This window comes from Sciurus carolinensis, chromosome 12 (assembly GCF_902686445.1).
Source record: "Sciurus carolinensis chromosome 12, mSciCar1.2, whole genome shotgun sequence".
Lineage (NCBI taxonomy): Eukaryota > Metazoa > Chordata > Mammalia > Rodentia > Sciuridae > Sciurus > Sciurus carolinensis.
The window spans coordinates 103,075,789-103,090,171 of record NC_062224.1 but is presented as its reverse complement, the minus strand read 5'-3'; the positions used below and the strand labels follow the sequence as shown (position 1 = coordinate 103,090,171).

Genomic DNA, 14,383 nt, shown 5'->3' with positions numbered 1-14,383 from the left:
GAATATCTTGGAAGTTGGGAAGAGTCATATTGGAAGGATATTAAGGTACTTTCAGCTAGGAATTAAACATTTAATGCAACTACATTCTGAAAGTTGATAGATCATGTGTACATAACTAACTGGATTACCCCTTGTAGAATATTTTCTGGAAGATTGTATTCAGATGACCCAGTTTGTTCCTCCACCAAAGGACAAGAAAAAGAAGGACAAGGAGGATGATGGTGGTGAGGATGATGATGTAAGTGGATTTCATGAGAAATTTTTCAGTGGGGGCAAATTTAATGCAGAAAAACAATTTTAATAAAAACATAGTGGTTAGTAATTACAGAAAACTATGAAAAACTGACTTTAATGTTTATTTCTGCATTATTTGATGTAGGTTCAATGACAGGCTCTTTTCTATTGTATGTTAATTAAGGCCAAAAGAAAAAAGTGATATTTAAAACCACACGTGGTTAGAGATGACTCATTTTATATGGTGGTGTTTCTCAAAGTGCACCAGAATATCTGGGGAACTGGTAGAAAGGCAGAATTTATGCCCTGCCCTAGGTCTACTGAATTAGAATCTTGTTGTAACATGATCACTAGGTGATCCACTGTACTAACTTTAAACACAGTAACTGTGGTCACAGATTAAAGAGGCAATGGGGCAATGGATACTACTGGGTGAAGAGAGTGCTAAACTTGGAATAATGATAATTTCCTAGGAAGGAACAGGAAAGGAGACATTTTGTGTTTCATAGGTGGACAAATGTACAGAAATCCATGTTTTATCCAAAAATCTAATGGAATTAGATTTTTGTAATGTATACATCACAATGCTTGCTGACTCAGAAATATTGAAAGTCAAATTGGTAGGAAAATAGGTTTTATTCAAAGCTGACTTTGAAGAAAGATTGAAGAAAATTCATTATTATATAAAGTTCCCTGCCCAAGAGTATCTCAAAAGATCTGGGATAAAACAAGGTTTTAAGAAGGAAGGTAAAGCCATATATTAGGACAAAGACACTAGCTTCACAGTTTTTATCTTCTTTCCTAGTCACTATGAACAAAAGGAATTTTACAGGATTTCAATCCTTATGACTTGCTTGACATTTTTTAGGTTCTGCTTCCCTGTCACATCAAATAACTTGGGGGAATTCTGAGGCCATAATCTGTTATCTTCCTTTTAGATAAAACATATTACTGTTTAACTTTAGAGAGGAAAAGGCATTTTGTAGAAAGGACTTTCTTTTCCAAAATTTAGAGGACCAGAGTTGAATTTTAGAGATGGAGGATTAAATTGGGGATATAGAAAGGAAAATAGTTTTTAACAAATGATGCCATATTTCTGAGGAAATGGCTCTTGTTAATTGCTGTTACAGAATTCATAACAGCCAGCATTTAAAATTTCATAGAAAATGAGACTAGATGTCTTATTAGCAGAAGATTTTACTATAAATAAATAGGGAATTAGGAGAGGTGGCTCATGGCTCAGATTGAGGAGGGACGATTGCAAGTTGGAGAGCAGCTTCAGCAACATAGTGAGACTGTCTCAAAGAGGACTAGAGATGCTGCTCAGTAGTAAAGTGCCCCTGGTTTCAATTCCTAGTACCAAAACAGAAGGAACAAATTAGAAAACAGCAGGAGGAAAAAAAAAAAAAAAAGAAAAGAGGAGAGAAAAACCGAGTACAACAACTTTATTTCTCATTATTGAGGTTTTGGTTTACCAATGATTTTTAAAGCACATATTTTAGAAAAGACAGATCATAGTATTTCAACAGATAAAGGGAATCAGACATCATTGTAGTTTGTAAATTGGTAAGGGATGTATTTTTGAAAACTAGAGTTAATTGTTATAGGAAAGAAATACACTTGAAGGTAGCTTTTGAACTCATATAAAAGTACGTGCTTAAGTTTAGTGTCCTTAGAAAAATTTAGTTTATCAGTTTAGGCTTTATGTTAATGAAAGCACATTTTTTCTAATGTTAGTAATACAACTATTCATTTGGGATTAATAGTAATAACTTGAGGTATTCTTTGAACATAAAAAACAAATCTAGAGCCGGGGGTATAGCTCCGTTGGTAGAGTGTTTGTCTCACAAGCACAAGGCCCCAGCACCAAAAAACGTAAAAGAACAAATCTAGATGATTTATCTCATGAGCTGTAGTTACTGAAACAATCCAAAATATGCCATCCCTATGCTTTTCTTCAGGCAAACTGCAACCTGATCTGTGGTGATGAATATGGTCCAGAAACAAAAATGAGCATGTCTCAGTTGAATGAAAAGGAAACTCCTTTTGAACTCATTGAAGCTCTTCTTAAGTACATTGAAACCCTTAATGTTCCTGGCGCTGTGCTGGTTTTTTTACCTGGCTGGAATTTGATTTATACTATGCAAAAGCATTTGGAAATGAATCCACATTTTGGTATGAATTTTGTGAATTTTTCACATATTTCAGAATGAAAATGTACTTGTGCCTTAGGCCAATATTTAGAAACAGAAAACTTAGTGTTACCCTGTTGTGTTAAAAATATAATGAAGTTTTACAACAGCTACTATTACTAGTCCTTAAAAGTTTCTGTATTGTTACAGGAACTCATAGGTATCAGATTCTACCTCTGCACTCTCAGATACCTCGAGAGGAACAGCGCAAAGTATTTGATCCTGTACCAGTTGGTGTAACCAAGGTAAACACTAAACATTAGTAATGGAATTAAAGGATAGAAATATTAAATAAATGTTAAAAGCCAACAAAATAATTGTAAACCATCTAAGTTGAGCAGGAAAAATGTAGTAGTCTCCTAAGCTTAGTAGGTTTCTCCATCTATTCAGTAGGTATTTTTTGTTTTTTAAGATTACTGGAGATTTTTTTTTTTCTTTAAAGATTACAGCATTTGCTTTGTAAACATATGATTGCTTCAGGTATGTCTGTTTTTTGAAGTACGGTTTTTTGAATCTTTTGCAGGTCATTTTGTCCACAAATATTGCTGAGACAAGCATTACTATTAATGATGTTGTTTATGTTATTGACTCTTGCAAGTAAGTTTCCAAGGAACCTATTTGTGTACAGAATCAAAAATACCTTATTTTTGAACACCTGTCTTCTTGTATTTTGAAAATTATTGTACATCTGTGCATGCTGGTTAGAGGTAAATGATTCTTTATGTTGATCATCACAAATTGGTTATGGCAGAAAGTTACAAAGCCTGACATTAAAATTGCATCCCATTGCTTGTTTTCATTGACCTCTGCCAAGCTAATAGTATCCTGTTTGCTGTATGAAAGTGACCAATAATTAGCACATAACATACTCTACCTATGAAGTACATACTCATTTTAAGAATCAAAAGGGAGGTCTGGGGATGTAGCTTGGTTGGTAGAGGCTCTGGGTTCAATGCCCAGCACCGCATTGAAAAAAGAAAAAAAAAAAAAAGACTTCTTGTGTGATGGCACATGCATGTAAACTCAGATACTTAGGAGCCTAGCTAAGCAAGAAAATCACAAGTTCAAAGCCCACCTTAGAAACTTTGTAAGAGAACTCAAAATCAAAATAGCAAGGGACATATTTTAGTGGTAGAGTGCTTGCTTATATGCACAAGGCCCTAGACTTAACGCAGTACTGTGGGTCAAAACAAAGGATTTTGTTTCATATGAGTTAAGCCTGGGAAATGTGGAGGAAGACTTTTTGCGTAGGATCCTAACAAAGTTAAAACCTGATTGTCTTGCCAACCTTGTGTTCCTTCTGTATATGGAGTGCATCAGTCTATCATGGCAATTAAAAATGATTTGCCAGTGCACGTTTTACAGAATGGTGAATAGCATTTCTATACCAATCCCAGTCATTTAGTTATTGACTTACCTACAGGTGTAAGTCAGGTTCACATACACTCCATAGGCACCACTTTATGGTATGGTATGAGACGTTCCACGTACTGTCTCAGTTTATGAACTTTAGATCATAGAAACCCTAATAATTGGATTAAATATTGGAATAGAGTTAACTTGTATAATTATCACTTAACTTTTATGTATGTATCAGATCTCATTTATATGCTTTAAATTTTTGCAGGTAAGTTTTAATGGGGGTGGGAGGATACTGGGGTTTGAACCGAGGGTCACTGTACTTTGAGCTACATCCCTAGTCCTTTTTAATTTAAAGACTGGGTTCTTACTAGTTGCCAAGTCCTTTTGCCTCAGTCATCTAAACTGGGACTACAGAAGAAATGTACTACTACAGCTAGCTTCACTTAATGTTTATAAATAACCTTGTAAGTAGGTAGTAATATCATACTAATTTTTGATGAGCTAACAATATGTAACTGAAAGCAATCCTGGTGATAAATGGTGCGTGTGTTAGCCTTTTTCTAGATTGATAGCTAGGAGAGTATAGTTCAAATTGCTGGGTCTTACTTGTGCTGTCACAAATAGATACGAGCAGGCATCATTATTTGAAAAGCATCTTCTACCTAACGAATATAGTCTTTAGTAGTGGTTGTGGATCTTAGAATTAACTTGTCTCTCCTATTTAGGCAGAAAGTGAAACTCTTCACTGCTCACAACAATATGACCAACTATGCTACAGTATGGGCATCCAAAACAAACCTTGAACAACGGAAAGGCCGAGCTGGCCGGGTACGGCCTGGATTCTGTTTTCACCTCTGTAGTCGAGCTCGATTTGAGAGGTAAGACAAGATTAACTTTTTAATGAAAATTAAAGAATACTTCCTCTTTCCATGAACTTAAAGCATAAATGCCTATAGTTAACGTATTGAAGGAAGCTTACCTTGATTAATTAAATTGTAAGAATGAAAAGACAAAAATTGACGTTGGCTTATTTGACAAAAAGAGCATGTATACATATAACTGTCACTTTGGAATTACTGATATGAAGTGGTTAACTTTCTAAAGTTAAAATATGTATTTTTTCAGTATTACAATTCAGTTTGTGTTTTCATTTCATGTTCCTGAGAAATACAGGATGTTATTCTGATAAGGCAATTAAAGCTTAGGGAGTTCAGCTGACTTCACAAAGACTGGAGAATCAGGACTCAAATTCAACCCTTAATTCTTGGTCCATTTCCATTTATATTACACAACCACACTCCCACCCCGGAACAGTATTATTTAAGAAATCCTGGGTGAATAAGTGTACATGATTGGTGAAGAAAAGTCAGACATTTTTATTTTAATTTTATTTTATATTAGTAACTTTATAAATTTATAAATGAGCATTAGAAGTGGACCAATGAGTGGTTAGTGTTTGGAGAACATGTAGTTCTTTTTTTAAACTTTAAATTGTCCTTGGAACTAAATATAAATGTAGTTATTCTTGAAAATCTTAAACAACCTATCAATAATGACATAAATTTACCTTTGAGGGATTTTTTGCTCTTTGCTCAGCATGGTGAATGATACTGTATGCATTTATGTAAACTTAATTTAAGCTGATCTAATTCTTACCAGATACTTAGATCAGCAGTGTTAGAATTACTTATAAATGGTTCCCCTGAATCTTTTAGGACCAGTTTATAAGGAGTGTACCTAAGTTAGAAATGCAGAGACATGAAACTCAGTAGTATCTGTTCCTATCCATTGAATAATCCTACACATTTATACTGATTTAAGCCTTTGTTTCTCTCATTCTATAAACTGAGATTAAGATGGTACTTTGCATCCTTAGTGGAGGATATTATGTCATCTCAGTTTGGTTTATTGATTACATGAATTGATATAAGATGCTTAAAACAGTGTATTTTACACTGTAATCTCACAGTCAACATTTGCTATTTGCATTATTAATTTATATTAATAACTTATTAGAAATTTAAGGCTAATTTGTATGACCTTTTCCAGGGATACTAGAATTATATGTATTAGATCTTGGGGAAGATGTGTAGAAAGGTTGTGTTTCCCCCATCTCCCAGAAAGGGGGGGGGGGGAGTCTTGCGACTATTTTTTAACCCTCATGGGGAGTAATAAGGAATTTGGTATAGCTTTATCATCCTCTCTTCACTCCTCAGTTGAAAAAAACTCATGCAGCTGTAAAGAGTGAGGTCAGAAATCACTACTACCTTTCCACATAGGGTTTGTAGTGGATTATAAAAGACTTGATGACAATTGAAAATAAGAAAAAGGGCAGCTTTATATTCTCGGTTATATCTCTGCAAAGATTTTGGTAGACTAACCTCTGTGCACAAGGATAGTTATTATATATTTTTTTTCTCTTAGACTTGAAACCCACATGACACCAGAGATGTTCCGAACACCATTGCATGAAATTGCTTTGAGCATAAAACTTCTGCGTCTAGGAGGAATTGGCCAATTCCTGGCAAAGGCAATTGAACCTCCGCCTTTGGATGCTGTGATTGAAGCAGAGCACACTCTTAGAGGTATCTGTGAATACAGACTTACTCGCACACATTAATTAGATCATCAGTCTTCTAGCAGATAATGCTTAAACAAATGAATTAGAATGAAGATAAAGACCTTGAATGGGATGTGACTCAGTGGTAGGGCACTTACCTAGCATGTGTGAGGAACTGGCTTCTGTCCTCGGCACCACATAAAAATAAATATAAGTGGTATTTTACCTATCTACAACTGAAAAAAATTTTTAGAAAGAATGAATATAAAGTCATTAAGCACTGTGGTGATTAGACTTTTGTAGTATTACCTTTTTAGTAGAGTTAGTATTATAATGAACAATGTGGGGAGTGAAGGGGGGATAATGGAAGTCTCCTTTCAGAAAATAAGAAAGATAGGATTTCATCTCTCAGTAAGACCAGAACATGAATTACTCATGACATAATATCATATGTATATGCCTTAGAACATGTGTTTCCTTTTCAAGTATATTAGAAAGGTATTATAGTTTGGTGCAAAATAAGGGTCTTGGAGCCAGAAGGATCTGCATTCAACTTTTGAATCTAACATTCACCTGTTGTGTGAAATTCAGGCTAATTCTATTATGTCATTCATGTAAGGCACTCCACAATTTAGTTTTGTTCTATTTTTGAGTGAAAGGAATTATTGACTCCAAGGGGCATGTATTGGCTGTGCACCTATAATCCTAGCTACTTGGGAGTCTGAGACAAGAGGGATCACAAGTTCCAGCTCACCTTGGCAATTTAGCAACAACCTGTCTCCAAAAAAAAAAAAAAAAAAAAGACCGGGATGTGTAGTTCAGTATTCTGTGTTCAATCCACAGTACTGGGCCACATTGGGGATTGTTGGCTATGGACATGGTCCTGTCAGTTGACTTGAAAAATAATGGAGTCTTAAATTCCCTATCCTAGCCTTATTGTACAAAGAAAATCTTATCTTTGCTTATGTTTAAGGGTATTCATTATCATTTCTGCTCACTAATAATCTTTCTACAGAGCTTGATGCATTGGATGTCAATGATGAGTTGACTCCTTTGGGACGAATCCTGGCTAAGCTCCCCATTGAGCCTCGCTTTGGCAAAATGATGATAATGGGGTGTATTTTCTAGTAAGTATTTTGTATTGTTGATAGTGGTGGAATGACATACTCAGAATCATAATTCACTCCCCATGAAAGCAAGATGGTCTCTAAGGGAAAAAAATAAGTATTTTTAAGGAAAAAGACATGACATAATCTAGATACTAAGAGAACTATTAAACCAGTGATTTTTCTTCCAGTGCTTTTCTCCAGGGTGGGGAGGGGGGATAAGTACTCAAAAGTGAAGGGCACTTCCCAGGACTTTAATTTAGTTGTCCCTTGAAAGAACACAGTATTGTGAAAAGGGATGTGTTTTATCATAAAGTTAGGAAGAGTTAGGTATGTTTCTTGGGGAAGAAAGAATGGGGGTAAAATGTGATTTTTGGTTATAATTTGTCATAGCTGTGCAGTCATTGTTGTCACAAGTAATTTATTTTCTTATGAAGGGTTGTATAAATGCTCTTTGTTAAAACCAGTTTCAGTGCTAATAAACGCACCATTGTGGCCAATAAAGACTCAAATCCATAGCTAACAATATTATCTATTTGCACCAAGGTTGTGATCTAGTCTCAATTTAACTGTCAATTTGTTTTTCAGTGTGGGCGATGCTGTGTGTACCATCTCTGCAGCCACCTGCTTTCCTGAGCCTTTCATTAGTGAGGGGAAGCGCCTAGGCTATATCCATCGGAACTTTGCTGGAAACAGATTTTCTGATCATGTGGCCCTTTTGTCAGTGTTCCAAGCCTGGGATGATGCGAGGTGTGGGCTTGAAAGATGTTTTGTAAAATTCGGGTGAACTGTTTATTTTCTGATCTGTGTGGAGTTCTCTGTTCTTTGAAAATGACTTCTTATCATTCTAATTTATCTTAGAATGAGTGGAGAAGAAGCAGAGATACGGTTTTGTGAACACAAACGTCTCAATATGGCTACACTGAGAATGACTTGGGAAGCTAAAGTTCAGCTTAAAGAAATTCTGATTAATTCTGGATTTCCAGAAGGTAAGACTTCTGTTAAAATAATTTGTGAAGTGATGTTGATATACTCACTTCATACACACTTACAGTACAGAATATTTAACCTTCAGACTTCAGATTATGTGCTTTTTTCTGTGTTCCCAGTTCAGTTCCCAGTTAACTATTTCTTAGTTCTTTGAACGTGGAGATGACCTTTTAAAGAAACAAAAATCATGGTGTTAAAAGCATGTTGAGTAGTGATTAATTAGTTCAGTGTGTGTTCATTTTTAAATTCAAAGTGTGTGTTTGTTTATTTGTCAGGGTCTTTCTGAGTTGCTTTTTCTTACCCTCAAGCTTGGAATCCTCCTGCCATACTTGCTGGGGTTACAGATGTATACCACCATGGGTAGCTGAGATTTAAAATAAAATTTAAATTTACATTTTCTAGCTAGGCTAAATGTTGAGAAGTAGTAAAAGGATATGTTTAGTGGAAAGAAACAAGGTTGTTGGGCAAAAGTACATTAATGAAATGGTATCTGTTGTAAACTGAATTATTTCTTTTCAACAGAAGGTGAAAAGGCATTTTTATGCACTAGATTCATTGCAAAAATTCCTGAGGAGCACCTGTTATTGCCCCATTTTGTAGATAATTAACTGACACCAGAGTTGGAATTATTTGTCCAGATTTATTTAATTAGGAGGTTGTGAGATTACAACTCTGATTTAGTCAGAACAAAATATATCTATGACCTTAGCCCTTTACTGCCAGGCTTTCTATTAGTGATCAAGTACTCAAAAAGTGTAGTCTGGGTGAAAACAAGCCCTCATTCCAGTGGGTGCCTTTATCCTCTTAGATTTTCACTAAGTCCATCTTCTCTATTAGTAATAGCTACCTAATAATAGCCAATAAATACTTTGATCTTATCAGTTTAATGCTAATTCAGAGAGTAGACTATTGATTTTGTTTTCAGCAATCATCCTAGCATCTGTTGTGGTTTTGTCTAGAAGAGAATGCAGACATTTTGGTTTTCTTGTGGGGACTTAGCAGAATTTCTCCTTGAACTTAATCTTTTTTTCCCACCTCCCTAAATTTTTTTTGTTTATTCTATGCATCTTTTTTTTTTTTTAATTGTGAACAATGGGGTACATCTTGTTTCTCTGTTTGTACATGAAGTAGAGGCATACCATTTGTGTAATCATACATTTACATAGGGTAATGGTGTTTGATTCATTCTGTTATTTTTTCCCTTCCCTCCCACCCCTCCCATCCCTCTTTTCCCTCTATGCAGTCTCTCCTTCCTCCATTTTTGCCTTCCTCCCACCCCCCATTATGTATCATCATCCACTTATCAGCTAGATCATTTGTCCTTTGTGTTTTTTTTTTTTTTTTTTTTTTTTTTTTTGGGCTTATCTCACTTAGCATTAAATTATTTTTTAAACTGGTGCACTACAGTTGTACATATTGATGAAATTTGTTGTTTACATATTTGTACTTGTCCATGATATAACTTGGCCTTCTTGAACCTGATTATAAGATGCGATGAAGAAAGTTTTTTAACCAGGTTATTCGTAAAGTGGACTTGGGAAGTATCACTCTTTAGTTTGCATGTTGATAGGAGGATTTGCCAGTTATCTGACTTTTCTTTTTGTTGAACCATTCTTTTTAACAGATTGTTTGTTGACACAAGTTTTTACTAACACTGGACCAGATAATAATTTGGATGTTGTTATTTCTCTCCTGGCCTTTGGCGTGTACCCTAACGTATGCTATCATAAGGAAAAGAGAAAGATTCTTACTACTGAAGGGCGTAATGCACTCATCCACAAATCTTCGGTTAATTGTCCTTTTAGTAGCCAAGACATGAAGTACCCTTCTCCATTCTTTGTATTTGGTGAAAAAGTAAGTAAAACTAATTTAGAAAAGTTAAAAATTTTGTGAACATGAATTTTAATATTCACAGCATAGGTTGTTAATATCATAAGGGATAATCAACCATTTCCTCTTGCCTCTTTTTCCATTTGCAGATTCGAACCCGAGCCATTTCTGCTAAAGGCATGACCTTAGTCACCCCCTTGCAGTTGCTTCTCTTTGCTTCTAAGAGAGTCCAGTCTGATGGGCAGATTGTGTTTGTAGATGACTGGTATGGCTTTTCAGATATGACCTCCAGACTGAATTCTTAGACTTGAGATGTGCCATAACTCAGCTCTGTTTTGACTTAAATGTGAAGTAAACTTTTCAAGATTTAGTTGACCAAATTTGCTGCTTTTTTTTTTTTTTTTTTTTTGGTGCTGGGGATCCAACGACTGAGCTATCTCCCAGCCCCCCAAATTTGCTTCTTTACAACATTATCTTTTCGTGGGGAATGGTAAATGTTGATAGTATAGTTCTATGTATATTTTAAATTGACTGTCCCAGTAGAAGTAAATTATACATTTGTGACTTCTCTTCTGTCACCATGAATACTGTCATTACCAAAGCAGCCTCTAATTGGAGGTTGAGTACTGTGTTCTCTGTTGAGTAAGAGATTGTGTGCATTTGGCAAAAATGGAGTGGAGCTTGATGGACAGTCATTCTCAAACTCTTTTCTGTTTTTCTTTTTTATGGTGCTGAAGGTTGAACCTATGGTCTCATGCATGCTAAGCAGTCACTCTTACTACTGATCTCCTTCCTCAACGTCAACTTTTTTTTTTTTTTTTGGAGAAAAGTTCTGCCTAATAGACTCCCAATAGCTAGCAGTGATTTTTAAGAAGTTAATACTGATTACTATTACTCCTCATACCTGTGTTTGCCTATGCCTGGGTCTGCACCGTTGTAGCATTTAACTTGTTAAGCAGTTAGATTTATTCCATGACTAGGTGTTTGTGGATTTGAGGAATACTAGTCTTTTGTTGTTTGTACTCCTTTGTCTTAATTTTTGTTTTTCTATTTTAGGATCAGGCTGCAAATATCCCATGAAGCTGCTGCCTGCATCACTGCCCTCCGGGCAGCAATGGAAGCTCTGGTTGTTGAAGTAAGCAAACAACCTAATATCATCAGCCAGTTGGACCCTGTAAATGAACATATGCTTAACATGATTCGCCAGATCTCTAGGCCATCAGCTGCCGGTATAAACCTTATGATTGGCAGTGCACGGTGAGTAGCATATTCATTTCTCTTTGACTTAAGCAGAGGCTGAATTTCATTTGTAGACCTAGTATTCCCAGAGTTAGTTGATAGAACTAGGGAAACCCTAAATACAAACATTCATTTTGAGAAAAAGAAAAAAAATAGTTTGACAACACTCTGAACAAAAGAATATTATTCCCTCCCCCCTTTTGGTCTCTTGGAGAGGGAAAAGAACCTTAAGTGTACATACATAGGCCAGAATGAGTCGCCTAATAGGTAAATGACATAACCTAGAAATTCCTCTTATCACAACATTGTTTTGACATTTCTTTCTTTTTTTTTTTTTTAATTTTTTTTTATAGTTGTTGATAGACCTTTATTTTATCAATTGATTGATTTATATTTGGTGCTGAGAATTGAACCCAGTGCCTCACACTTGCTAGGCAAGTGCTCTACCACTGAGCCACAACCCCAGCCCTTGTTTTGGCATTTCTAAAGAAAAAAATATTGGTGGGTTAAATTGTTCCTTCTTTAAAGCATTAGGGTTTATCTACAGGAAATAGAAGAGTATGAAAACATGAAATCATTCTTAAAATGTTTTATTTATCTCCCATTTTTTTTTTTTTTTTACCTTCAGCTTATTTGGGACTATTTGATACCTACAGAAAAGGCACAATATTAAAATGTGGTCTTCATTTAATTTTACTTATTTTGTTCATTGTGTGACATTTTGTAATTTGTATGATTTCTGACTTGGAGAGACATGTTATGTCAGCATACTTCTTGCATATCAGTACTGGGGATTTAACCACTACCTACATCCTCTGCCCTGTATTTAGGGACACTGGGTCTCACTGAGTTGCTTAGTGCATTGCTGAGTTGCTAAAGCTGACTTTGAACCTGGATCCTTTGAGTTCAACCTCCCGATCTGTTGGGATTACAGGAGTGCACCACAGTGCCCATCTTGGGCATATTTTTTCAGTGCTGCTTTGGTTTTCTCTGCTGCAATGGGGATTTTACTGGATTGAACAGATTTGCAACAAGATCAATAAAGTGGAGCAGTGGATTAATATGGATGAACCACGCAGTGAAGGGGGACGAACCGGAAACTGTAGTGGTTACTTGTGAATTGGACAGCTGTTGGATTGCCTGTGCCAGTCTTCAAAATATTCAGAGTGTCTTCGTATGTGTAGTTTTTCTTTAGCCCTCAATTTTATCTTTTGCCCTCTGAAACAGATAGGGAAAACAGATTTCCAAAAGACATTTTTTGAAAACATTTCTGAGTTAATGCAGGAGAATATTTCATAATAAACACCAAATATTTGGTTTATTGCCAGTACTAGGAACAACCTCTTCCTAATACATGTTTTTAATACTTGAATTTCTTAGGACACTGTATTGAACTGAGTAAAAAAAGAGAACTTAAAAGTTGTAAGGTCAAAACTTCTAAAATTCAAGACTTGAGAGGGAGCCAGGAAGAACTTTAGACACTTTCCAGTTGTTACCTGTAGATACTCTCTAAAATTGCACATTAATTTCATTTCAGTTTGTGTTTGTGCATTTGTCTTCTGTTTTTGCATTAAATTTTCAGATACAATTAAATGTGAACATTTGGTTGAGTAGTTCAGAAGTATTGAAAGTATTTTGAGGTTAGGGTGTGGCTCAGTGGTAGAGTGCTTAACATGTATAAAACTTGGTTTGATCCCCCTTTTACAAAATAAACGTGGTTATGTTACCATATGAGAGAAAAAAAATAAGATGTACTAAAATGGTGGTTTTTTGCTTTTCCTAGGTATGGAGATGGTCCACGTCCTCCCAAGATGGCCCGATATGATAATGGCAGTGGATATAGAAGGGGAGTTTCTGGATATGGTGGTGGAGGCTATGGCACTGGAGGCTATGGTAGTGGCTATAGCAGTGGAGGTTTTGGTGGCGGAGGCTATGGAGGTGGTGGAGGTGGCGGTGGTGGTGGCGGCTATGGAGCAGGTGGAGGCTATGGTGGAGGCTCCAACTCCTATCGAGGAGGATACGGTGGAGGTGGTGGTGGTGGTTACAGAGGAGGTTTCCGAGGAGGTTTTAGGGGAAACTTTGGTGGAGACTACAGAGGATCTGGAGGAGACTACAGAGGATCTGGTGGAGACTATAGAGGATCTGGTGGAGACTACAGAGGATGTGGTGGAGATTATAGAGGATCTGGTGGAGGGGGCTACAGAGGATCTGGGGGATTCCAGCGAGGCGGTGGCAGGGGGGGCTATGGAGGTGGCTACTTTGGGCAAGGAAGAGGAGGAGGTGGTTATTAAAACTTGGTTATGTCAATGCCTGTTCATAGACAGTTTTTGGAAAAAAAAGCATGCTGTGTGTTTTCCCAAGATGTTTATTATTTGCACCCAAAAAAAATAAATAAACGCATTTTCCACCCATTCTGTGGTTCATTATAGTTTAAGGAAACCAAGCATATAGACACATTAGTGATTTTTGTTTATATTATGTAAAATATAATGATCTATTATAAAAGTACTACAGTTTGTATTTTTTCTTTAAGGAGTAAAGATTTGCCTTCTAAATTAACTTGATATTTTCTTGGCTTTTGTTTAATACAATAGAAAATAAAGTATTACACTGAATACTGACTATGTGTAATTGATTGGTCATTAGAATAATTTTATAATACCAATTACATTTGTTCGTTGTACTCCGTACTGTTTTAGGCAACATATCCCAAGTGATTTTAGTGCTTGTAATAGAATAATAGTCTTGGAATTGAATTGCTGTTCCACTAAACGTTGACCAAAGACTGCACAAGTCAAATGGACCTGTCTACACTTCAGTGAAACTAGGGCTGAACATTTTGGTTTCCTCTCAAGCTGTGTCTGAGAAGG

At 36.0% G+C, this 14,383-nt stretch overlaps 1 protein-coding gene across 3 annotated transcripts in view; it reads left to right on the top strand.

The window, feature by feature from the left end:
- Nucleotides 1-14,135, top strand: part of Dhx9 (DExH-box helicase 9) — a 41,182-nt gene extending 27,047 nt beyond the window's left edge. For 2 of the 3 annotated variants that reach the window (XM_047521037.1, XM_047521039.1), the window contains 13 exons: nucleotides 138-238; nucleotides 2,196-2,409; nucleotides 2,577-2,671; nucleotides 2,950-3,023; nucleotides 4,514-4,666; nucleotides 6,213-6,373; nucleotides 7,364-7,475; nucleotides 8,043-8,204; nucleotides 8,316-8,443; nucleotides 10,069-10,298; nucleotides 10,424-10,539; nucleotides 11,331-11,531; nucleotides 13,297-14,135. In XM_047521037.1, coding sequence (XP_047376993.1) covers nucleotides 138-238; nucleotides 2,196-2,409; nucleotides 2,577-2,671; nucleotides 2,950-3,023; nucleotides 4,514-4,666; nucleotides 6,213-6,373; nucleotides 7,364-7,475; nucleotides 8,043-8,204; nucleotides 8,316-8,443; nucleotides 10,069-10,298; nucleotides 10,424-10,539; nucleotides 11,331-11,531; nucleotides 13,297-13,804 — 2,255 coding nt within the window. In that variant the 3' untranslated portion in view covers nucleotides 13,805-14,135. Of the gene's footprint in view, nucleotides 1-137; nucleotides 239-2,195; nucleotides 2,410-2,576; nucleotides 2,672-2,949; nucleotides 3,024-4,513; nucleotides 4,667-6,212; nucleotides 6,374-7,363; nucleotides 7,476-8,042; nucleotides 8,205-8,315; nucleotides 8,444-10,068; nucleotides 10,299-10,423; nucleotides 10,540-11,330; nucleotides 11,532-12,447; nucleotides 13,260-13,296 lie in introns of those variants that run through there. The other variant, XM_047521038.1, reaches the window with a different exon arrangement.
- The last annotated feature ends 248 nt before the right edge of the window (nucleotides 14,136-14,383 follow it).